Source organism: Sorex fumeus, unplaced genomic scaffold, assembly GCF_029834395.1.
Source record: "Sorex fumeus unplaced genomic scaffold, SorFum_2.1 ptg000037l, whole genome shotgun sequence".
Lineage (NCBI taxonomy): Eukaryota > Metazoa > Chordata > Mammalia > Eulipotyphla > Soricidae > Sorex > Sorex fumeus.
The window spans coordinates 38,517,572-38,544,232 of record NW_026606094.1 but is presented as its reverse complement, the minus strand read 5'-3'; the positions used below and the strand labels follow the sequence as shown (position 1 = coordinate 38,544,232).

Here is a 26,661-nt window from a genome sequence, read left to right as displayed (position 1 = left end):
TATAAGAATGACTTTTTTCTTTCTTCCTTTTTTCTTTTCCAATTTTAGAAGTAAATTTTTTTGCTTTTTAATTGCCCAAGAGAGAGAAGTTATATTGAATTCCAACCTGCTAATGCACTACGTGAACAGCAAATTCTGATGCCCTCTTAAACCTATTTTCTGGGTATTTTAGATAGCAAAACATGTAAGAAATGGCAATGGCATCGATAGGCACCAAACCCTCCTTTACCATATAGTTTATTTTACTTCAAAGTGCTAACTTTGTAAACTGGTGACAATATTCTAAGGAGGTGAAAACTCTGGTGAGTTCTGTTACCACTCTAATTCATATTCCCTTTAAAAGTATTAAAAAAAATAAAACCACCTGTAGTGATTAACTTTTAATGCTTTCCTTTTTACGCAGCCTAAATATACTCCCACTGCCTGCAATGGGTAAATGAAAAGTAACTCACACAATCACTCTTGTCTTTGTACTGTGTACTGGTCAACTCTCAAACTATGATATCCTTTGGACAGGTCACTGGTTAAGTTCTAGACCACGACCTTGTTGATGTGACTTCTGAACTGGATAGAGGCATGTCTGATCTCCAGAGATAAGTATTTCTGCTTTTAGAGCAAATTAATCAAGATTTAGTGATTTTTAACTTTCCTCAGTTGCTGAAGCGAGTGAAATTCCCTGCTGATGAGTAACACCAACCACAGGAATCTATGCAGTTAAGACCCTTATATTTCACTCAGCTATACACTGTCATTAGACTAGACCTCACTTGATATACATAAATGGTTTATGTCATAGCAGCAACAATGTATGGGGGGGGGGGCTTATGCAGTGTAGCTATTTAAAAACCAGGGAAATGGTAAATTAAGTCTCTTGGAGGTTGCTCTTATTTCTTTGGAGATGTAAAATAACAGTTTTTCTCTGTCTGAACTGTTTGTTTCTAAGACTTAATTTAATGACAGTGTACCAAATCCTCAGCATCCTTTGAGTCTTCTGAAACAGGGCTGCACAAAGATGATCCCATGATATTTGATTCTTCTCGATGATGCTGGAGTATAGGATCTGTAATTAGTTAAGTTTTAAGTTAGTCTTAACAGTATATATAGCCTCGAATTTGTCTACAGATTTTAAATAAACTACAGAAGTGAAAATTTAACAAGAATAATCTACCTGTATTGTAGTAATAATAAAGATAAAAATAAACTGAATTTAATATGACTGCCTTCAGACACATTAAGTTGTATTACATTACCTGTTAGTGTTGTCAAAGGCAAGACAGATTCAGCATCTATAACATCTGAGGCCTGGATAAATCCATGAGGTGAAGGAACAATAAGAATGGTTTCATCATCAATTGTCTGATCAACTTGCTCTTGTATGGTAGGAGATACTAAGTCCTAAATAATAGTAGCAATGATAATTTTAAAATGAGCACGACTCATGTTGCTTATAACATTTAATTTAAAAGGACTTAACATTCAAACATATATAGACAAATAAAAGTTAAAGCTGTAAGTGAGGGGCTGGAGCAGGGAGCACAGCAGGGAGGGCGTTTGCCTTGCACGTGGCCAACCTGGGTTCGATTCCCAGCATCCCATATGGTCCCCTGAGCACTGCCAGGACTAATTCCTGAGTGCAGAGCCAGGAGTGTGACCCAAAAAGCAAAAAAAAAAAAAAAAAAAAAAAAAAGCTGTAAATGAAAGAAAGAGCCTCATAAACAACTGAATGAAATGTTAACAAAAAGGAACTGAGAAAAGCCAGGATATGACTTTGTGGCAAAGTGCATGCTTTGCATGTTTGAGATCTGGGTTAGATCCTCCACACTACAAAATAAGACAGAACTTGAAAGAACAAGTTCAGTTATGTCACCTGTATAGAGGACAGATGTTAATTGTAAGGTGATGTCCCTAAGCCAGAGTGCTCTATTACTAGCATTTCATGATTTCTTGATACTGTCAGTAATAACCCTCCATCAAGTACAGCATCTTTTCAATCTACTGGAGATGTGAAAGAGGCTTTAGTGAAGAATCACAGTAAGACAGATTAACACTGCTAACTGACCAATTCTTGTGAATGGTAAGGATTTGTCCCTTGGCGTTTACAAAAACAAGTTGGGCTATAAATCTGGCTTGCAATAAAGCACATGCTGGGTATCATTAAAGCACCAGATCTAAACTCAGATTAACTCCCTGCCCCCTTAAAAAAAAGCAGAGTATATTTCTCCTCCATTATTTACAAGTTTGAGAGTAAAAGGCAAGAACCCATTGGCTGTTTGCTCCCTTAAATGCAACTTACCTCAGTAACGTAAGCATGGGCTAAATGGGAGGGTGATTCTTCTTGTTTAAGGTCAGTAACAGAGATTTCTTCTGTTCTGACCATTACTCTATTTATCAGTTCTGTGCTATTTTGGTCACTGAATTTGGACATATGAGCATCATTAAATGATGGCTCTACAGTCATCTTAGGCTGATGAATTTCATCTGGGAAAGTGTCTGCTTCTAGGGCATCTGGAGGCTCAGGGAAATCAGATGAGTGAATATCACTATCTACTGTCAGTTCTGCTTGGGATATGGAAGAAGTGATGTCCTCTGTGGCAACGGTCTGAATGATGACTCTTGGTGTGTGACACTGCACTGTGACATTTTCACTCGTGTTCAGTAAATGTTCAGGCTGTAGAATGTCAGAAACAACAAATCAGTGGCAAAAGGATAAATTACCTCCAGATAGCAATTATAGTCAATACAAATGACATTTATAGGTGGTACTCCATTCTTCTCTCCTCCCATACTTCTCATCTCTGCAATTGCAGGTTTTTTTTTTTTTTTTTTTTTACCATTTTTCTTAGAAAGGTGGCCTTCCTTTGCCTCTCTCATATAAGGAGACACAGATCTTAAAGGCTATTTCCCCAGTGATAGCAGACTGATGGTGTGAAACATTCATCTTGGAACAATAGCATTAGGAATTGTCTAGTATTGATTCTGGCTGCTATATTTGGTATCAATTATTCCTAGTACCTAATAGGTTCTCATATTTGAAATGAGTCAAAATCTATTTTTCTACCACCCCCAAGAGATAGCTATGGAAGGCACATGAGTTCTATCATAGTGTTAAAATTTTGGAAACCTTGTTATCTTTGGTGACACTTATCAGCCAATCTAGAGGGGAAAAAAGTGAAGAAATTGTTGTCAGGGAACATACAGATAAAGCATGAACGATGATCTGCTCAGGAGATGCAGGAGCAGCAGCGGTCAGGGTTACTGTAGGACTAGCAGTCAGAGTTAGGGGAAGGCCTTGGCTTGAGCTTGTTTGAAGTACATAGGTACCGGGAGTGCCAGTAGGCTGTAAATGGAAAGACTAAAAAAAGAAAAATCAGATCAGTACAGGCATGAGTCAGTGTACCTGTTAGTAGTACTTATTTGCTAAGTCTTTGTATCCAAAATAAGAACTAATTTAATTAGCCACAAATTCCTATTGTGAAGGTGCAAACAAGTTATAAAATGAAGGACATCATATTCTTGACTGTCATTCTCAGACTGGAAACTGAAGGGCAAATATTTTATCCTTTTCTTCATACTTCTGTATGTTTATGGTCTAATCCATGTATCTCAACTTTTTCTTGACTAATGATTCTCAGTCCCTGTACAAGATTTTTCACCTGTGACCCTCTTGGAATATCCTGCAGCACACGTGGGGGCAATACGACTCTCAGTGAGAAACACTGGTATAGCCTAAACTATTAATTTCAGGGGACCAAGATTATTTCATAAATGACTGTGTCCATTGCAGTTAACCAACTCAAGAATAATCTTTTTTAAGTTAAAAAAGCCTTTTTTTATTTTTTATTTTTTTAATAAGGCAGCAGTTTGGGCAGATTTTAATAGTTTCATAAAGATTCAATCCTCGGTACCACATATGGTCCTCTTAGCCTGCCAGGAGTAAGCCCTGAGTCTGAGCATCACTGGGTGTGTATCCCCTCTCCCCCAAAGTTTTTTATTAAAGGAAATGTATAGAAAACTTTAAAAATCTAGTTAACTTTTGTTGAGATTTTACTTTTAAATAAGTATAATAAAAACTTCAATCCTAACATGTCTTTAAGCTCCACGCTTCAAGAGAATTTGAATTCAGTTTATCCTAACACCCTAATAACAACAAAAAAGTGTACCTAAAATAGTGGTGGTAGTTAGAGTATACAGCTATTCTTTGATGTTGTCTCGTGGATTTATATAGGTTTCCTTTCTGCTTAAGAAGCAGTAACTGCCTGTCATGGAAAGGACTGAGGATTAGAAATGATTACGATGGTGCAGATCACACAATGTGGACTTGATTTCTTTCCTCCTTATTTATGGAATGAAAGCTCACCGTTTTCCTAGAGCTTATTCTTCTGTCAATCACATATATAACATAGTAAATGTTTTATAGATACAATTAATTTTTAAAAAATTGTCTTAGGGCCACCCCCGTTGATATTCAGGTGTTAGTCCTGGCTCTGCTCTCAGGGATCCCTATGGGATGCTAGAGATAGAACTCTGGTCAAGTCACATGCAAGGAAAGAACATGAATGTTATAAACAGATATACAGAAATTTGTTTAAAGCTCACAAATTTTAAGGCTGATGCACTATTGTTATCCTTTATTGAATAAGGAGAGGGGTTGGAAATAGCTTAAAGAGCCATCATATGCCAGGCATGTTGTAGGCCTTAAATTTGATTCCTCGCCCAAAGCTGAGCTGTCTAGCCCAGAGTCAGGCAGAAACGCTGGGCAGTTTTTCCTTTTTCTATTAGATCCTCAGGAGCACCCTCCACAGGAAAAATAAGTTAGGACAGAAGTTTCTAAACGATTGTGACCCTGTAATTAAACACCTGCCATGTACCCAAATAAAAATAAGTATATAATAGTTTATCTGGCCAGTGGTGGGACCCTTAAAGTATGTGAATATAAGTAAAATAAAGGTAGAAATTTGTTTTCAACCTATAAAACAAAACCTTTGCTGATTGTCATCCTTGTGACATCTGACTCTGAAGGCAGTACATTCTTAGTCTAATACTACTACTTATGTTCTTTTCATAGTACATGAACTTGTCATAATTTAATAAAATATATTAATGAAAAATGAGCTTAGATTAGATTGCTGTATTGTAGGAAGAAGGATGAGAATAAGAAATTTTAAAAATGGTCCCACCATCCCTCAAAGAAACCCCTTATAAGTATTACTGTTATGGCCTGTATCTCTCCAAATCTCTTTTGCCTAGGAAACTACAAATCTACTTTCATTCTCCTTTTGATTTACTCATTTTTACATTTCAAATAAATTAAAGCCATATATGAGTAAGGCATTTTGTGGCTAGTACCTAACATGATCAAGGTTTTTCTTTTCACTGTTAAATAGGCATTTTCAGGGCTCAAGAGATAGTACAGTTAGTAATGTGCTTGTCTTGCATGTGGCTGACCTGTTTGATCACTGGCACCACAGTGATCCTTGGGTACTGTGGAGTATGCCCTTCCAAATAAGTCATTTTTATGGATGTAGCACATTTTATTTACTAATTGTCAGTGAATAGAGGTGTGGCTTATTTCCATTATGAACATTCATGTGCAAATTTTTAAATTTTTACTATATTTTTTAGTGAGTAAAAGTTTTAATAGAAATTTGGGGGTGTGTTTGAATCTCCCAGGTTGAAATAGAAAAATAGCTCATGTACAAATTTTTAATATGGGGCTGTAGAGATAGTACAGCAGGTAGGGCACTTGCCTTGCACGTGATCAACCTGGGTTCAATTCCTGTAATCCTATGTAGTCCCCAGTGACTGCCAGGAGTGATTCCTGAGTGCAGAGCCAGGAGTAAACCTGAGCACTTCCAGATGTGGCCCCAAAGCCAAAGTAAAAAACATGTATTTCTTAATGTGGAAATACATGTTTTCATAGGTATAGCTGAGATTAGAAATACAAGGACATGTGATAACTGTTTACTATGATACTTAATATTAGTAAGTTTAAATACTTCAATTTTATATTCCCAATGGCTGCACAATATTTAGTATCTCAATATACCTTTTTGCTGATAGACAATGCAATACAAATCCATTGACTATACCCTACTTAAATTAGCACAGAAATTTTTATAAATAAAATGAGCATACTCTATGTTTATGTAGAAAAGAAGAAAAAGACAAAATTATTATAATGTGGAATTCAGTTTATTGTTATCTTCTGACTTTTGGCCCTAAAACCATGGTCACAAGTGCATGAAATGCCAGACATCTTTTTTTCATCTGCTGATAACATTTCTAAATCTGATACTGATCTTATAAATAAAAATGGCCAACATTTGCTTTGTGAAGTGCTACTCACTGGAAGAATCTCAAACGTCTGTAGTGTTCCACTGTTTAGTGTTATTGTTTCTGAGTCAACAGCAGCAGCAGGGGAGGAGTCTGTTGAAGCTAAGGTAAGAACAAAGATAATTGTATTTAGATGGAAATCCCGCAGAATACCTGATTATTATGAAGATAATCTCACTGAATAATTTGCCAGGATGCTTATGAGAGATAAGAAATGTACGAGATATGTCTGGAATAGTTTAGATCATGGGTTGGTAACTATGGTTCATAGTTAAGTAGCTACTAATTTCTCAAAGTTAAGTATTATTGGAAGATGCCAGTTTGTTTTTTTATCTTTTTAATTAAATTTTTAAAATCGAATCTCCATGAATTGCAAAGTTACTCATGATTGAGCTTTAGGTGAACAAACAACAAACATTGTTTCAACACCAATCCCTTTACCCAGTATCCAGTTGGTCCTGTGTTCCATCTCCCCCTCTCCCCACAGGCAGGTTTTTCTTATTATTAGGAATGGTGATTTACAATGCTGTTGCTGATCCGATATCATGCATTTCGCTTACCTTCCTTTCAGTATGTTAATATACTTTCTATATTAACTTTCTACTTCTGCATCCTAGATGAGTTGAAAGTGTGACAAAGACAGTATCTGCTAAGACCTGATACTGATTACAACTCTAATGTTACGAAATAAGAATATTCTAAGGCTAATTTACAAAGATAGGAATTTAATAAAGATATAGAATTTTCTGCATATTCTAGTCACTGTCACTGTCCTCCTGTTGTTCAATGATTTGCTCGAGCGGGCCCAGTAACATCTCTATAGTGACACTTATTACTGTGTTTGGCATATCGAATATGTCACGGGTAGCTTCCTAGGCGTTGCCATGCAGGCAAGATACTCTCCGTAGCTTGCCGGGCTCTCCGAGAGGAGCGGAGAAATAAAACCCGGCTCGGCTGGGCTGGCTGCGAGGAAGGAAATACCCTACTGCTGTGCTACTGCTCCAGCCCGCATATTCTAATAAACAAAATAAATATTCAAACACAAGATTTTAGTTGTAGTGACATCACTTTCTAGCAGTGTACCCTGGACAAACATGTCTTATTTTAGCTCAAACTAACATTAAGAGATTTCATCTGGGGTCAGAGCCATAGTATATCAGGTAGGAAGATTGCCTTATACCTGGCTGACCTGGATTTGATCACCAGCATCCCGTATGTCCCTTGAGCCCTGTCAGAAATGATCCCAGAGCAGACAGCCAGGAGTAAGTCCTAAGTACAGCCATGTGTAGCCCCAAAACAAATTTAATCTGTTTTGGCATCTACCTGTTCTGAGGATGCAAAAACTAAACTCATTCAGAATGCCAGATCTGAACAACTTTAAATAGCACCATTGAATATGTATAAACTGTGAGGCTAAAACTTGCTGTCTCTACGCAAATGTACAGAGAATTATGACCAAGAAATATTATCTATTAAAGTTTTCAATTTTAGCTGCAGATAAACGCAGCGTGAAAAGTTTCAAAGTGATTGGGTAACCAAACTATGAACAGAGACAACAGCAACTCAAGGCTAAGAATGAGTAAAAAATAATAAAATAAAATAAAAAAATTCCAGACATTTGAGGCCTGAAAGTACAAAATTTTATTTTTATACTTGCCCTTAAAGTTTGCCACTTTCTGATTTTTAGGTGATGAGAAAACAATTATGAGATTTTAGAGTACAAATATAGGTGTGTTTTATGTACAATTCTTAGAATACTGAGGTATAGCACTGATATTTTTGCTGTCTTTCTAATAAGTGATGTCAATGAAAATTCTTAAAGTCTACGCACTTCAATTTATAGGACTAGAAATAGTTGCGGGCCTTGTAACTTCAGTTGCTTTGTAATGTGTTTACCTATAAAATAAAAAAATTCTTCATGCTTTATTATACTAGTAGAAAGCTAAAGCAATTTAATGTCTAGTATGTATGTCTCTATGGCAACTTCGATAGTGCACATACAGGTATGTAGTGTTAATTGCATTATAACGTGGTCTGTGGTTCTGAAATAGGATTGTAGAATGGATCTGAAAATCAGTAGGGTGCTGTGTATTTTTTACAGTTGGAAGGCACTGCTGGTATTGTGTGGATGAAGCCAAGAGTAAATGCTGAGCATACTACAACTTTTGGGACAGTCCCAGAAAGTACTGCCCCACTAAAACTACTGATAACCTACTGGTTAATAACAGCAGTGATACAGGCAAACAATATTATGTGGGGGCAAAAGTGAGTAAAAACAATTTAAGAATTCTGTTCTCTTCTTTTGTCATTATACAACGGAAAATAAACAGAAAGATCAGCTTGGCTTAGCTCTGAATACATTTCCCTGTAACAACTGTTGGGTTCCTCAAAATAATAAAAGAAGTCGGAGGAAAAGGAAAGACTCATAAACGTAATTCCCATAGGCAAACAGTTTCTTTTTGCTAAAGAAAAATAATTTTCAAAAAATAACTTAGGGGTCAGAGTGATAGTATAGCAGGTAGGGCATTTGTCTTGCATGTAGCCAACCCCGATTCAATCTCTGGCATTCCCTATTGTCCTCTGAGCACCGAAAGGAGTGATTCCTGAGTGCAGAGCCAGGAATAACCCTGAGTATTGTGAGGTGTGGCCCCAAAATAAAAGCAAAGCAAACCTCCAACCCCCGAAAAAAAAAATGAATAACCTAAAACTCATTCCCAATTTGTCTCTTCTGGTAAACTATAGATGCTTCTACTATCATATGAACTCTTATTTTCTTGCTTCACTGACTATATTTTAAGGTATGTTTCTGCTGCTCATTAAAATTCGGTTTGTAATGGCTAGGTGTTAGGAATCATTTCTGTTACACATTTATCCTTTGTGCAAATACTGAGCCTAAGATTCATTAATGTAGATACATTTTCTATCAACATTTCAGAAGACTATAAAAGGTGTATACACCACATAACAAGGAGCCTTGATGTTCAAACACTTACAGACATGTGTGATCTGGACTGGAATCTGCAAGGCTGCCATGGGGCTTGTAGAAATGGATGTATTGTCTTCTAAGCGGGCCACTCGGATCTGAACGTGCTGTACACTGGAACTGGAATTACTGTTTGGAACTCCAGATCCTGATTTATTCTCCAATAGCGCTGGGTTGTTTTTTTGATTCTCATGTAACTGTTTAAGACCTTTTATTAAGACTGAAGGGAGATGGGTAGACAAAAACAACATTGATTCTCCGACAGATCACCATCTAAGCAGCAAGGGAGGTGGGGGTAAGGAGGGAAAGTATTTGGAATAAATCATTGTATACTGGATACCAGATCTCACCAAAATAACAACAAAAGTAGCTTAAAAACGGCTACTTATTTGGAATTTTTTGGAAATGTTACATATCACCACAGAATCAAAAACAAAAAATGAAAACCACAATATTCTTGCAATATAAATGCCACACATTAAAATAATCAATATGATAAAATGGAAAAAGGACATTTAGAGCTTATCACCATTTTAAAGGTTATTTTGGAAGAATAAAATGAAGCTAATTAAGTTCCCTTCCATTTTTATGTAAATAATGGGGGCCAGGGAGTAGTTCGTAGAACTGGTTCATCATGTCTTGCATGCATCTGCTCCTCAGTGCTTTGTTGCCCCTTCCAACCCCAAAGGGTATAGTCTTAATGGCCTCTGGTAGCTAAGATGGACATCAGCCCACTGGGTGTGAGCACTGAACACTAAACTACCCGGCTTAGTTGGCAGTGTTTACATGGAACAAATCTGAGTTCATGAGCACTACTTGAAGAACCCCTCAAGTAAGTGAATGAACTCTCCCTCAGCCTTGGCCTCGAAGGCACTTACTGTTTTAGTTACTGTAAAAGCATCATCTTTTTTAGGTTCTATCTCAAAACTTCAGAAATAGCAACTAATCTTTTCTAAATTGTAGTTTGCGAGCATTCCAAGTTCTTATGACATAAATTCTGGATTTGCGTTCTTTCATGATAAACTACAGTAGGGATATAATCAGTCTAGATTCATGTTACATTAGTGTTCATTCATTTCTCTAGTCTTAAATTTTTCTAAATTTCTAACTATATTTTCATTAAGCAGAAGTTCTCAGCATTCAATTCTCATTGGGCAAAAGGAAAATTGAAACACTATACTAAAAGGAAAGAATTTGATTACCTAAATTAAACACAGAGTACAACTTAGTGGAGGTGTGCAATTAACAGGAATGTTGCAGCTAACTTGGTAGCAAACTCAATCTAGAGTTTCTCTGTTTGCAAAACTGAAATTAGAAAAAAAAAAAAAAGCTTTGTTCTATGAAATAAATCACAGCACCTTTCTAAGTCCTAGCTATTTTGTTTTGTTTTGGGGTCACACCTGGTCCTGCACTCAGATTACTCCTGGTGGGGTTTGGGGAGCCACTGGGGTGAACAGACACTGCTCCAGCCCTCTGCTAAGAGATCCCAGTTTATGTCATTTCAAACCTGAGTTTCAAACCTAGGTGTCGACTTGCATGCAAGGCAGGTGCTCTACTATAGCTCCGACCCTAAATTCTAGCTTCTTCAACTGTTGGTCATGACAGACACATTGTAAAAGGTTGTAAGACTTGATCCCTTACAGTGTTTAATCGATCACAGGATTAAATATAATATAGTACATGAAAAGTTTAGTAGTATCTTTGGTGTTCAGTATCCTCTGGGGGATCTTAGCATCTCCTGCAGCTGAGAGGGGGCTGCTGTATATGTAATATAAACTATATATGGATTTGTATTTTCTTCAAAATTATGTGATAGAACAAAAATGTGGGAAATTGTATATACTAGGTGATTTGAGACTTACAGAAAACATCAGTGCTTCTCAAGATAAGACAGCCAAAGAAAAAGGCAGACACTGATATGAAAATCTACTATGCTTATCTCCTTTATGTGTATAACCCTTGGAGAGCTTATTGGTAAAATAAGGGCAGTACGTATGAAGGAAATAATGTATTACCGGGGAATGAAACATCCTTATGATTTGCAATTTGCCTTTTGATAGTCCACCATTTACTCCGAAGCCACTGGGGTGAACGGACACTGCTCCATCCCTCTGCTAAGAGATCCCAGTTTATGTCATTTTCATCAATTACTTCAAGTTCTGCTATCCTGCAAATTGCAAAATAAGCATCTATTAGATGTTAATTTCTCCATAAGACCCTCCTCTGAATATACACAATGGCACTGACAAAAATAAAAACCAAACAGCTGGTCATGTAACTCTTAAATTGAATGGGAAAGGATGCCAAGAGTTGCATATGAGCTTTGAAATCTAAGTGCTATAAAATTAGAAGAACTCTTTTTGTTAAAGGTACAACTAAAAGATTGAACCGTAATTGAACCAGGTGAAGTTCTGCAAAGAAAAGAAATAGGTAACGGTTAAAAAAAAAAAGGATAAGAAAAGATGTGCTGTATTCTAAACCATAGTATTTTACCATGTTTTAGAGTGAGTTCTAAGTTATTCTATGGGTTAGAGTTTTTCCATTTGTAAGATAAATATGTCTGTAAATACTTACTGGAAAATATATTTGTAAAAATGGCCAAATATAAAATACTTAAAGCCATTTTTGGTTATGAAATGGCCTATTCTGAAAATGGGTTAACTATAGAAAAGGCCCCTTTCTTGGCATTTTTAGCACAGTAGCCAAAGATAGAAGGGCATGGAGACTGAGCAGCCCTTTTACCATCAAGTGCTTCCCTTCAGCTAGGGCTGAGGCACATGGTTGGGACAGTGGAAAGGCTACACTGCCGCTGCCTGTGCCGTACCTGTTCTGTGGATAGAGTGGACTTCAGTCTCCATGCTTTCAATCTGGTACTCTGCATGAGCACTAACTCCACTGAAAAGGAACAAACAAAAGAGGGGGGAAAAATACTCAATATGAAATACTTGGATTTTACACAGTGACTGACTATGGAAAGAATGCTTTTCAGTTAGTAGGCATCAAGCGAAGTTCAAAGATGAAAATCAAGACACTCTGCAATTGAAGAACTTTTGTCACCAAAACACTGATGACACAAACCTGAGGATAAGATTAATTTCATCTTCCTTGGTCCATTCAGTACCTCCACTCTGTTTCCAGTTTAGGTAGTTTAGCCATTTGGAGCGACACTGCTTTTCTGAGCGGGTACCCACTCGTTCTGCCACAGCGGCCCAGGATACACCCTGCGTGACTATGTCACCGGGTTCAGTGCTTGTCAATTCATGAACCACCTCTGCAAGTCTTTTTTCTTCTTCTTCTGTCCACTTTCCTGAAAGAAGGAAATCATCCAGACTACTACAGCTACTATCTCCTTTTTGACATGAACTTCAGATCTACATTTCTAAGAACTGAATGGAGATATGCAGCAGTACTAAATTTCTGACTGAAGGTTAGCAAGAACAGCTGCATTTTCTACTTAAACAGCTGCACTTTATTAGCACAGTAAGGTACTTAGAACAAAAGAAAATGTAGACTACTAGTGGTAAGAATTGACTTGAAACTGTTACTTTTCTCTTCTGTTTTTGGGCCACTCCTGGTGGTGCTTGGGAACAATATGCAGTACTAGGGATTGAACCATGGTTCGTCACATGCAAGGGAAACACATTAATCCTTGTACTATTTCTTCAGCACAACTCATTTTTCCCCCCTAACTCCACATAACATTTTCTCTGGAGAAGTCCATTTTTAAAATAGGAATAAATGAAGGACAAATATGGTATTTATGTCGTCCACACATTTTAGTAAGTTTATACCATCTCATTTCCAATTTATTCAAACCGTGTGTGTGTGTGTGTGTGTGTGTGTGTGTGTGTGTGTACACGGTTGGGTCACCCTGCTGACCTCAAGGTTTATTCCTGGCTCTGTGCTTTGAAATCACTCTGGGACAAACCATATGGGGTGCTGGGGTTAAACCCCCAACTGGCTGTATATCCAAGGCAGGAATCCTACCTACTGTATGTACTATTTCTATGGCCCCTCATGCATATTTTTATTCCAGGTTTTCCTTGAACCCACTAATGACAGTGTCCGTTTTTTTGTTAAGGAGAAAAACAAGGAAAATAAAACCTTTAAAAAACAAAATCTTTCTCTTCTGTTTTCATTTTATTACCGGCCACTAAAACCAGAAAATTTCATAAAGGTGATGTGCTTATCTCACAGATTTTTCACTTTACAAATATTTGGTTCACTAGAGAGAACTTTGTGAAAAACAATATATAACCACATGAAAGAAAAAGCCAGATCCCTCATGCTAGGGAATGGTGCACCATTTTTTTCAGAATTACGCAAATAAGAGGTTCTTTTTAGCATCTTACATGACAAACCAAAGTCATTCTATCCTAGATCAGTAGCAAAGATGGTTAAATTTATGTTCTCACTGAATTGTTGGTAATAATTCTGGCAGAATAGTTATGCAGATACTTTGATTCTGTGTGTGTTGTGTGACAGCTACATCCTCACTGTATGTGTATGTAATAGTTTGACTTGACAACTATTTTTCTTTCTAAAACATTGAACACACATTGTGAATTTTTCAGAAAATATTGAGGCTGATATTCATCTATTCATAACTCTTCACTGTAAGTGACAATGACAGACCTTAAATAGGTGGTGTTGGTCACAAGGACAGGTTTAACACTATCATGAGTACATTGGTAAATGTTAAGAGCTAAACAGGCATCTGTGTTTTGACCTAGCAAGTGAAATACACATTTTTTTCCCCCAATAGAAAAAATATACTCATGAGTTTGAAATAAGCAATATATATATAAGGTTTTTTGTCACTGTTACTTTGTGAACTATTAGTAACCTAAGCTCAATAGTTACATGGGCTTAATTTTAAATTACTTCATGTATTTGTGTTTTTCAGAAATAAATGGGAGAAATGTACAATTAGCAATACTTTCCTAACAGCAATACTTTTGAGTTATTGCAAAACAAATATGCTAGCAAGAAATTATTTGAAATTCAAGTTTTATCTACGTAAACAATGTCACCTTAAACAAAAGCACAAAATGAGAGTTACAAACTATTGAGCTGATTAAGCATAAAGAAAAAGACTAGAATATAAAATCTGCACTTAAAAAAAAAGGGCTATCAGTTGCAGTCACAGTACCTGTGTTGCAAGTATCCTTCATCAGTCGGCACCGATCTTTGACGGAAGATGCACTTCTTCCTAGCGCCGCCCCTATTGTTGCCCAGTCATTGCCATGCTTTATCCGGAGCCTAAAACAAGAGTCTGCCAATCAGCATTTGGTTCAACTGTTTTCTCCCTTTTAATTTCATCATTTATTCTTCATTCTTCTTCTTCCCATTTGACTGGTTTGGAAGTTGTGGGCAGCAATACTTTGAGAGCCAAAGTTTGAAAGTGTGGCCTTTTTGGGGGGTCCACAGTTGTCTGTGGGTGAAAAAAAAACAGGCAACAATTGCCTTTTTCCTGGGTCAGAGAAGAAATAAGTAACTTGGATATGTGTTCAAAAAGACCAAATTTCCCCTCAGGTTACTGATACAATCTCCCAGGCAAACCCCAGATTTTTCCCTTTTGAGTATTCCTAATAAGTTCTTCTCAGTTATCCAAAAAATTTCATAGGTTCTTATCATAAATAACAACTTATTATTTTTTGTGGCCCATACAACTAACTAATTTACCCATGCTTTATAAAAGTCCTAACTCAATGAAGCAAAATTTTTTCCTGCTAAACAGCCTTTATAAAGTTGATTCATCAGCACAGATAATGTCTGTAAGTTATTCAACTAAAGTCACGTAACACAACCATGAGTATTTTGTGGTGTTTAAATTCCACAAATTTAGTATTCACCACAAAATATTGCCATTTAATCTCTCCTAAAGCCTCCATTTGTTTTGTGCCTGGAGATGATTAAATTTATGGGCATGGTACTTTGTGCAGGTATGAACCTTGTTTAATGGTGAGTCATGCGCAATAGCAGGTAAAATTATACCAGTCTACCAAAAAATCTTGACATCTTCAAAGTGAAACTTAAAAAACAAAACCATACAAAACCCCAACTATCAGAATTAATGGGACAAAAAACCCCCCAAAACAAAAAAACAACTTACTCCTTGAGCCTTTCAATTTCTTCAGGTGTATATCTAGAAATTGAGAAAAATAAGTCAGTTAAAACAAAGAATGCCAAAAAGCTTAAAGTAACTGATTTAAAAGTAGTTTCATCTTAAAATCAATGCTTCTATTTATTTAGATTAAAAAAACCCATTTTTAGCACTTAAAAGTGAGTACTGTGCAGTTTTCCCTAGAAAAATTCAACATTTCAGACACCTTTTTACTTCTGTGCTGTGTAATTCCTGCTTTATTCATATTAATATAGCTATTTTGAAAGGCTTATGATACTATAAATCAGTTATAAAAAAAATTCTACAAAAAATCTTCACATGGCACTGAATAAAAAAACTCTTCCTGTTCTTTATTTGCATGGATAGCTATGTGACATTTTTAGTTCTGATGTGTAGAAACATTTTTTTAAAATAAAAAAGTACTTAGTAAACAGTCAATGCAATATTCATTTTTAAAAGCAGCCTCTTCTAAGCTACGTTATTGTTATCTAAAATTCCTAAAGAAAAATTAAAAAAAGTCAATACTACGGTAGCTGAAGTATGATGTTTTCTTATAAATGTTATGTCTAATAAGAAATCCATGCATTGGCTCTGGAAATTTACTTCCATTTTTGGCCTAAAAAGCCACTGACATAGGAAATGATATACTATAAAAAAAAGCAGGGCCAAAGCTACAGTAAACCTACAAGGCATTTGCTTGTATGTAGCCGATCCACGTTCAATCCCTGGCACCACCAGGAGTAATTCCTGAGTGGAATAACCCCTGAGCATCCACATGTATGTCCTCAAAAACTCCCCGCCCCCGCACAAAAAAAAAAAAGCCAGAAAAATATTATGAAATAATAATCTAAAAAGTTATTTTTACATTTCCCACATCTTTACTCTCTATGATACCTTTGACATTATGTTCTCCTAATTACATGAAAACATGCAGTATTACAAGTTTTCATACTTTCCCACATGGTTTCTGTCATCATACATGCGAAGCACTCTTCTATAAACTGCAAACAAAGGCCGGTTCAGACCCCATGCTATAGTCCTGTAGAAATCTTTTCTTTCGTCTTTTGACATCTCAAAGATGATTTCTGTAGCATCTTTTATTCCGCGTGCCTAAATGGGTTACATTTAATTTAGGGAATTCTAACAGAATGCACATAGATATACTATGCTTTTTAAAAGTTTTTTTAATGTTAAAGATCAGTGCTACTTAAGAAATAAAATATAAACTTTAAAATGTTATAAAGAAATAAAGTAATATTTAAATGTTTCAAAAATGAACTATTCAATAAAATTGTTTTGTAAGTCTTCTTTTAAACTGTAAGGACTTAAAATCTAAATACAGTAGAAGGGAGAAAATAAAAAATAAAAGAATAAAAAATAAAATTTTTAGCATGGTCTTTGAAAAAATCCATTCAGAGTAATAAAATACTAAAAGACATAGCAAAAACTATTTTTAAAAGACAAAATAATAAAAACAAGAGACTATATAATAATGCTAGTGATTAGATTTGAAAATCATTAAAATTTGATGGCAACAAATTTGAAAACTTACATAGCGAAATAAACTTGAATAACCCAAGTAAGTTTTAAAATACATAATCTAATATGTTTTGAACAAGAAAACTTCGTTACTGGTAATTTTCATTTCCAAAATGAAAATATCTAGACTAGATGAGTTTTTAAATAAATCCAAGTATCAGCTAAGAGATAAAGGAAAAAGTGTGGCAGGAAAGATGGAATAAGGAGTAAGGCATATGCCTTACACATGTCTGACCCTAGTTCTTTTGTTTACTTTTGTTTTGTTTTGTTTTTTTTGGCTACCCTAGCTATGCTCAGGGGTTACTCCTAGCTCTGCACTCCTGTTTGTGCTTGGGTGACCATATGGGATGCTGAGGACAGAACCCAAGTTGGCCATATGCAAGGCAAACACCCTACCTATTTACAATCACTTCAGCCACCAGACCCTGATTTGATTCTTGGCACTATAGATAGGCCTCTGTGTGGTATGTGTGTTCCAAGTCAGGAGTAAGTCCTGAGCACTGCTGGGTGTGTGTCAAACCACCCTTCACCTACTCCCCCATCTCCCATAAAGAACTGTGGTGTTTGTGATTTTGCTTGTTCATTCTATTGGGTTAGCATCATCTCATTAGCAAAGTCAGGAAATTTCAAGAGAAGAATTTTTAGGCCAAGCTGTTCATTACCATCAATTTCCCCGTACCTTTATAAATACATTAAATTCATTATTGCACAAAAATGTGTAAAAATATAACTGACCTTATTCTAGGAATACAAGTTTGTGGAGATTAAGCATATGTGTAGATTTATGTATAAAAATATAAAATCTCAAAATACGTGAAAAGAACATTTATAGAATTTAACATTCACTTGTAATAAAACTCTCGGCAAGTTAGGATTTGCTGCTAATCTAATAAGGCAAATATAGGAACTGAAAAACTGGTAACATTGGTTTTAAAGAATACATTTAGCAAGAACTGAAGATTATAATGTCAATACATGTTATCGATGTTCCTGTACAAAGTTCATAAACTTAGAAAAGGTTCTCATAATAACATCAAATGAAAAGCATTTGTATTCTTAGATAAGTTAGAAAGTCCTTTATGGAGAAAAACAAAACTGAAGGAGGTTAAGAGAAAATAAGATGAAGAGCTGCATAATGTTCTCCAACAAAAAGTTCAGATAAGATAAAAATGTCTAATTCTTTTGGATCGATGCATGGATTAGATGCTTTTCTAGTAAAAAATTCCAAAAGAACTTCCTATTTTCTATAACCTGTTTCTAAAAAAACAAACTAACAAAAAAACCCCTCCCTACCCCCCCCCCCACCACGGTATTTGGGCCACATCTAGCAGTGCTCAGAGTTTACTCCAGGGATCATTCCTGATGGTGCTAAGGGGGCCATATGCTGTGCCAGGGATCAAATCAGGGTCAGCCACATCAAGGCAGGCATCTTAACCTGCTCTACAATCTCTAATCCTCTGTGCTATTTCTCTGGCCCTTAGAACATTAGCCTGGTTTGAAAGATCTTTATTACTCTGAAAGACTGAAGTATGCCAAAATATATAAAACATTTTCTTTTTTTTAAAGAACATGAAGCAAAGGGTGAGAATGAATGCACAGATGCTAAATAAGTGTTAATAAAGTCCTGAAGATTTAAATCACATGAAGATCCTTTTCAGTTACAACTATGTAATACTAGTAATGAACTATAAGGAAAAAAGTCTAAATAACAACAACAAAGCCCTTCATCATCAGTTGGAGATTGAACAACATGCTATTGAGCATTATAAGATTAATGAGGGAATCAAAGAGGAAATAAGTTTCCTGGAAACAAACCAGAAGAAAAACTAACAGAAAATATGGGAAAGAGCTAAAGCAGTACTAAAAGGGAAGTTCACAGCAATGTGGCAAGAAACTGCACAAATAAAAAAATATAAGCACATCTTAAGAAATTTCAAAGAGCAATGAAATCTAAGGTCAGTATAATGTAGGCAATAGAGTGAAAATAAATGAAATAGAAATAAGATCAATGATAGTAAAAGCTGCTCTATGAAAGGGTAAATAAAAACCACAAACTTAATTATGTTTGTTACAGAAAAAAAAAAAAAAGAAAAATCTTAATATGATCAGAAAAGGGATGTCGTAAGTCCACTCAAAGATTATCTTAGGCTTTAAACTGAAAGTTTCCAAACTTATTTGGCCTACGATCACAACACTTTCAGAGAAAACAAAGGATGGTGGTGGTGGTGGTGTGTGTGGGGGGAAGGCCCCTCCCCATCTTTTTTCCTTCCTTAATCAAATAGAATGTGATTACCAATTGCAAGAAAGGCTCAATCACCTACCCTGGGGTGGGGAATCAGTCACTGTGGAACACCGTTCTTGACAATATAAATTCACTTACTTAATACTTAATTATCATCTTGAAAAAGATGGCTTTACAATTCTGAGAGGGTATTAATGTAATGTTATCTGTAGAAATTTCAGGTGTTAGCTAAAGCAGTATTGCTATGTGAACCAATGATAATATAAACAAACCTTAACATGCATCTTAGAATTACTAATAACATATTATCTGTTATAAAAAATTACTGAAAGATTTCTAATGAGTATATACAATATTCTGTTTTTATTACTTTTGAACTTGGCAATGAAAACATTACTGAAACAAAATAAAGTGCCATTAGATACCTTCAGATAGCGTTCAATATTGTTCATCAAAATATCAATTTCTTCCTTTGACCACATTCCTTGCTTCCACTTATGTCCTTTAAAAAAAAAATAAGTGATGTCATGGAAAATGTTATTTCGCTATAGCAAAAAAATAACTTGTTTTGTGATAAAATTATCTTTAGGAATAAAATGCAGCTAATTTCTGATTTATGTGTAATCTAACCTACAAGTAAACTTGCTTTTATATCCTCCAGGTTTTTTTTGCCTTTTTGTTGTTGATGCTTCTCTTTTGTGGACCATACCCAGTGGTGCTCAGGGCTTACTCCTGGCTTTGCACTTAAGAGATCAATTTTGGTGGGGCAGAGCAGATCAAGATGGGCCGCCAGTGACTGAACATTGAATGCAGATCAAGCAGCAAATGAGGAAAAACATCCTACCCACTGCACTATCTATCTGGCCCCTAGGACCTCTAGTTTTTATTTATTTCGGGAGTGGGTAAACTTGCTTTTATACCCTCCAGGTTTTTTTCCTTTTTGTTGTTGCTGTTGTTATTTTTGGAGCCACACCCAGTGGAGCTCAGGACTTACTTTCAGCTCTGCACTAATCATCACTCCTGGCAAATATCAGGAGTGATGTCAGGGATCAAAGCTGGCCAAGTGCCTTACTTGTTGTACCAGTTAATCTCTGCCAGCCCAACCTCTAAATTTTAAAAAATACATGACCCTATTAAATAAAGATAATAAGTAAAAGATTCAAAAATATTACTTTCAGTTACTTCTTTTCACCATTCAACAAACCAGGGCTGCCAAGAAAGACTTATATATACCGAAAAAAGGTAAATCATGATATGAACTCAAAATTTTTCCTCTAATGAAAAATAACTGTTACTGGTAAAAGCAAGTGCACAAAAGATTTTAGGGTAAATGAAGTTTACTTTGTCTAGGCTGAAAGCAATTTACTTACCTCTGCTTCCTTTCCTAATTTCAGAGTGGCATATACACACAATTCCCACCTTCTTGAGCAGTTTTCTAATCCTAAGGAGCACAGAGCACTATAAAAACTGTTTCAAAGCCACTTAGGAAAGGTTTTATTTTCAACTCCTCTGGGGTGTAACTGCAGTGTTTGTTTAATACCACCACAGTGCCTTAATTAAAAAATTAACAAGATGAAATCTCTTTCATATCTCAAAAATGATTACTTAAAAACAAATAATTGGTTTTATGCTCTCAGAGACAAACTTCATTGCAAAAGCACAAGTTATTGAAGCCACTCCACCACAATTAAGATCCTATTCAAAATCCTGATGACTGTATATCCTCTTAGCTACATCCCCCCACCCCCTAAAATTCACTTTACATCTTACCTTTATTAGTCAGAGAATCTTTATCTTCTTTAGTTGTAAACCATGCTTGACTAACTGCTGAAACCTCCTCATTACTCAAGGGAGATATTTCATCTAGTTGCTCATTCTGGAGAATCTTAAAAAATAAAGAGAATAAGCAATCTGATATACTTACTAACCCAAATTCTTCATCTTTGTTTACAATTTACTTGCACTAGCTACAATAAAAATATGCTCAACTTGTAGGAATTCAAATATTTTTTGCAATTTTTATCCCAATGATCTGAAATGAAGTTATCTGTATTTATGTCACTGTCCTCCTGTTATTCATTAATTTGCTCAAGCGGGCCCAGTAACATTGTGAGACTTGTTACTGTGTTTGGCATATCGAATGTGATACATCACGGGTACCTTGCCAGGCTCTCCGAGAGGGGTGGAGGAATCGAACTCGGGTCGGCCATGTTGGCTGCATGCAAGGCAAACACCCTACCCACCGTGCCACTGCTCCAGCCCATCTGTATTTATAGGTAAAGGTAAAGGTAAAGGCCCTCCCGTTGTTCATCGATTTGCTCGAGCGGTTAATATAATACAAATTTAATAAATTTGTATTTAATAAAGCGGTTAATAAAATGAGAATTTTATTAACCAAGTAACTATGTACTAGTGGCCTGAATTATATAGAACATTACGTTTTTATGGAATATTCTATTATTTAGATCAATAAAGTCGATCCAAAGCCTTCTGAGTGAGTGTGTGTGTGTGTATGTATGTGTATGTATAGATACATATGTATCTATAATGGGATCGTACAATGAAATAGAGATTTTAAGATTAAATGTTATACTTTTGGCAGGTAGTCTGTTGCTTAAATAACATCTATATTATAATCTTTAGCTAAATCCGAAAGATTAGCAAGTCAAATCAAATGCATTGCAAAGTCATGGCCTGTTCATTGTTTACACAAAACTTAGTTTTAGTTAACCCCAAGAGCTGATTTCTACCCTATCTTATGTACTTTTTTAAGAGAAACTATATGGTACTACCTAAAAAAATAAAATAAAATAAAAATTACTGCAATCAAATGAGTCTTTGCCAAGAAATATGTCATTTAATAGTAGAAAAAATACTTACTGAATCTTACTATAAAACTTAACCTTTTCTAGAAGGGATGTACACAATTTAGTGCTTTTGAATATACAGTGTTATTTAAATAAATGTGTATTTTGGGTGGAATGAGAAGGCCTAAATCTTATTCAGGGGACCCATGGACCAACACCAGTGATATCTGGTCAACCCAGTCAGGCAGTTAATGTTGGGGGAAAAGGGGACAGGAGATGCAGTGTGGTTCAGGTCACCAGTGCTGCTGCCAACAGGGATATACCCAGGTAAGTTGAGCAGATCTACATTAGGTTCTTATGGATATAAGGAATGCACCTACAATGACTGAGTCATCTTCCTAGCTCTGTGTACAGTATACTTATACAACTATATTTTCACTACTTATATTCCCAATTTAACAAATTCTGAAGGAATAAAGCTGTGCTTTAAGAGGGCTGGCTTTAGTATTAAAATAAGCTGTATTGGAAGATCAGCAATGTAGGTAACTGCCAAATCAGGTAGGAGTTCATCAAAGGAAGGCGAAAATAAATGAAGCATTGCAAGTTTGGTTGTTAAAGTTTGGGTCTCTTTGAATTCCTTTCATCTGGCTTTCTCTGAAGTAGCACTGTAGCACTGTCCTCCAATTATTCATCAATTTGCTTGAGTAGGCACCAGTAACGTCTCCATTGTGAGACTTGCTGTTACTGTTTTTGGCATATCAAATACACCACGAGGAACTTGCCTGGCTCTGCCTTGCGGATGGGATACTCTGGATAGCTTGCCGGGCTCTCCGAGAGGGGTGGAGGAATCAAACCCAGGTCGGCTGCGTGCAAGGCAAACGCCCTACCCGCTGTGCTATTGCTCCAGCCCTTCTCTTTAGTATCTCCAATATATGATTTTCAAGCTTGTCTTGTTGGGAACTGTGCTAATCCCATTGTTGGAAAGCCCCAATCATCATAAAATTTATCTGTTTCAGAACTTAAATATACTTACTATCTATTGACGCCTGTTGGCCAACTTTTTATCTACTCCCTGCTCAAAAGTAAATTGTCTACCACTCCAAAGGAAAACACTTGGAGTTTGAGGACAAGTGATACTGAATCTGTTATTATTTGAGGCACTCTTCCTTTGGAGTGAAACATGAATTGCATACTTAGTAGTCTTTCTGGATTGAATCAATTGTGTGGAAGTAATATACAACAAAGATAAGACTATTTCTTGAATAAGCAGGAAATTCTTAATTTCAAGAGGTATTAAAACTCAACTCATTAAAAAAAAAGCTGCCAGCATTATTAACAAAAGCATAATGAAGAATAGACTATAACACCTGTTTTTGAGTTTATGAAAGTGTTTTGCTTTTTTAATCCAAGGACAAAAAGCTACAGATCTCTACAACAAAACAAAACGTTTTAAACCCATTGGTCAGTTGTCATAGTTTTAGATTTTTTTTCTTTTTAAAGATCAAGAGGTCTTATGAAGCTGAGAACTGAAACAGACAAGACTGATTATATTTCATAGCCTTTTGTACTCTAAAGATTAAGGTTCTATAGGATTTAATACAAAAGTTATTCACCAAGGATAATATGACAATCAAGACACACTGATACAATGCCCTCATTTAAGAAATATAATGCAGAAAATATTCTCCAAAGATGCTCTTCTCATATATAATGAGTTAGAGTAATAAGAATAAAGTATACAATGAGTTATAAGAGTAAAAATCATTATTAAAGTCCATTTATTTAAATGAACAGCATAGTCCATTTTATGTACTTCATAAATAAACCTGTAATAATGAATTGGGGCACATTAAGTTGGGGCACATGGCAGTGTCACATGGCTCAAATTTTCCTGATTTAAGAACTATATTAATTATTAAAATATAAAAATTATAACTTGAGAATTATCATTATCGAAGTTAAATTAAGTATATTAGATTCCCTAAGAGGTATTTATACTTAGTATATAGATATATTTTAATAGTTCTTCACTCTCATTTATCACTATTTTATGTATAAATGTTTTAATATTCTTTAGGCTTTATTTAACATACTTTATTAAAAAGCATACTGTTTGCTTTTTAAGGAGTCTGTTTGCAGAATTTAATATATTCAGTATTAAAATCAAAATCTATATAATCATTTTAATTATTGAATATTTCTCACAACCACAAAATATTGTATATATGGGAGACTTCCAATTTTTAATTACTTGCTTGTCCTATCACTAAAATAAGACACTATATTAATTAGTAAATATGTGAAATACATATATGTTGTATGACACAAAAGGGCACAAATACTAGAAACTGTTACTAAAAATTCTCTTATGAAAATGGTAGTAACAGGCCCAGAGGCTAATACTAATTTGTAACTATTTAACATTTATGCTATAACCCAAAGACTACAACTCTATAATTTCTCTAATAAGGACTAACAATGCCAATGTTCAATCTTCTAAAATGACTTCTCTGTAAACCAGACCACACATACATCATAAGTTTTTCACTGTATTGGAAAATAGAAAAGAAGCAAGACTATACAGTCTTTAAATGTGACAAGCCCCACTTTGAAGGGAAGATATGCTCTGTTGCTTTTCAAAGTTTTGAAAAAACACTTACTGTTCAAATCATCTGGTGAGACCTATCGACAGATTATGAGGATCAGTGGCCTAGCTCAAAACAATTTTTAGCACACCAAAGTCACTTCTTTGGAAATTCTGTCATTCTGGAATTACTCTGAAGATTCCTATTACAAAAGATTAACAGTGGACCTCCCTGTGATGTCCTTAGTCTATGCTATATACCAACTTGTAATTATTATATTTAAGTCTTATCATGAAGTTTCACATAAGAGGACTATTTCTACTATTACAAATATTTTATGAAATGAACAATAATATAAAAGGATGTCATTGTCCTCCCGTTGTTCATCGATTTGCTCAAGCGGGCCCAGTAACGTCTCCATTGGAGACTTTGTTGTTACTGTGTTTGGCATATCGAATACATCACGGGTAGCTTGCCAGGCTCTGCCGTGTGGGCGAGATACTCTCGGTAGCTTGCCGGGCTCTCCAAGAGGGGCGGGGGAATCGAACTCGGGTCGGCCATGTTGGCTGCGTGCAAGGCAAACGCCCTACCGCTGTGCTATCACTCTAAGGTACTACATAAAGGGCAGAATCAGAGATAAACCTCAAGTGAAATAGTCTTTAAGCTTCAGTCTGTAAGGGAAATTAGGTTTTTAGGGTTTTTCCCCCCCCCCCTGGTTCTGGGGATCATCCCGCAATACTCAGGGTTTACTTCTGATGGGGCTTGGGTTCCATATGGAGTGCCAGGACTTAATTCGGGTTGGCCACAAGCAAGGAAACCCTTTAATCAAAGAATTTAACTAGGATTTTTATTAGACAAGGTTTTACACAAGAAAACACTTAACGACATTATTATCCAACCTCTTGTCATGTGGCAAAATGTATATAAAGCAACAAACAAAATGGTAGTGTCATAACTACAACTGTTAAAATTTAAATCTACTTAACATGACTAGTTTTCATTCACAGTGGATTAGGTAATCTGTGTAGCCTTTCTACTGTAAAAAACTTATCAGTAAAACTTATTTTAAAAAGTTTTATATTCCAATCAGTTTTTACTAGTAAAACTCAAAGTTATTTAACAGCATCAGTAACAATCTTCAATGTATATGAAGACTGCATATGCACTATCTCTTTCCAAAAAAAAGGATCACTGTCTGGGGAATGGATTTAAAGTTCTCTTTGCTGTAATTCTGAGACTGGTATTTGTGGGGAATGAAAGTCAAAAGAAGCAACATCTTACCTGTTTTGTGCTTATTGCTTTATGAAATATGGTCTTAAATGTTTACTGTCTGCTCCGGGTTGCCACCCTCAAACGCCTCCTCCAGTTTCTGACCAACCATGAACCCAGAGGTACACATACCAATCTCAGAACCCAGGGGCTTTGTTTTTGGGCAGTAATCCCTCTAGGCTTATTACTAAAATATCAGAAATCCAAATTCGCTTGGCCACTATTGTGGCCACACGACATCATATGCTCTTCATAATCAGCAATAGAAAACAAATTATCTAATGATGTCTTTTTGGCAGGTCTGAATGTTGGGGGAGAATTCCAAATAATAATGTTGGGTCTTTTGTCATAATAAGGTAAAGGCCCTCCCGTTGATCGTCGATTTGCTCGAGCGGGCCCAGTAACGTCTCCATTGGAGACTTTGTTGTTACTGTGTCTGGCATATCGAATACTCTCGGTAGCTTGCCGGGCTCTCCGAGAGGGGCGGAGGAATCGAACTCGGGTCGGCCATGTTGGCCGCTTGTAAGGCGAACGCCCTACCTGCTGTGCTATCGCTCCAGCATAATATTTGTCAAAATATTGAATGTGATCAACGTAGAGAGAGTAAAGTGGAAATCTGCCACAAAGGTGGAGGGTGGATGGGAGAGGAGGTATACTGGGATTCTTGGTGGTGGAAAATGTGCACTGGTGAAGGGATGGGTGTTTGATCATTGTATGACCGACCGAGACTTGAACTGAAAGGCTTTGTGACTGTTCTCATGGTGATTCAATTAAAA

At 35.9% G+C, this 26,661-nt stretch overlaps 1 protein-coding gene across 2 annotated transcripts in view; it reads right to left on the bottom strand.

Moving 5' to 3' along the window:
• Positions 1-131: 131 nt before the first annotated feature.
• The window catches only part of DMTF1 (cyclin D binding myb like transcription factor 1), a 45,407-nt gene continuing 18,877 nt past the window's right edge, over positions 132-26,661 (bottom strand). Inside the window, exons 6-18 of one of the 2 annotated variants that reach the window (XM_056118252.1) lie at positions 20,995-21,109; positions 19,650-19,726; positions 16,396-16,553; positions 15,432-15,464; positions 14,469-14,578; positions 12,395-12,623; positions 11,332-11,483; positions 9,327-9,536; positions 6,347-6,435; positions 3,197-3,352; positions 2,294-2,668; positions 1,251-1,395; positions 132-1,060 (exon numbers count right to left, since the gene is read on the bottom strand). In XM_056118252.1, coding sequence (XP_055974227.1) covers positions 951-1,060; positions 1,251-1,395; positions 2,294-2,668; positions 3,197-3,352; positions 6,347-6,435; positions 9,327-9,536; positions 11,332-11,483; positions 12,395-12,623; positions 14,469-14,578; positions 15,432-15,464; positions 16,396-16,553; positions 19,650-19,726; positions 20,995-21,109 — 1,959 coding nt within the window. In that variant the 3' untranslated portion in view covers positions 132-950. The remainder of the gene's footprint in view (positions 1,061-1,250; positions 1,396-2,293; positions 2,669-3,196; positions 3,353-6,346; positions 6,436-9,326; positions 9,537-11,331; positions 11,484-12,394; positions 12,624-14,468; positions 14,579-15,431; positions 15,465-16,395; positions 16,554-19,649; positions 19,727-20,994; positions 21,110-26,661) is intronic. The other variant, XM_056118253.1, reaches the window with a different exon arrangement.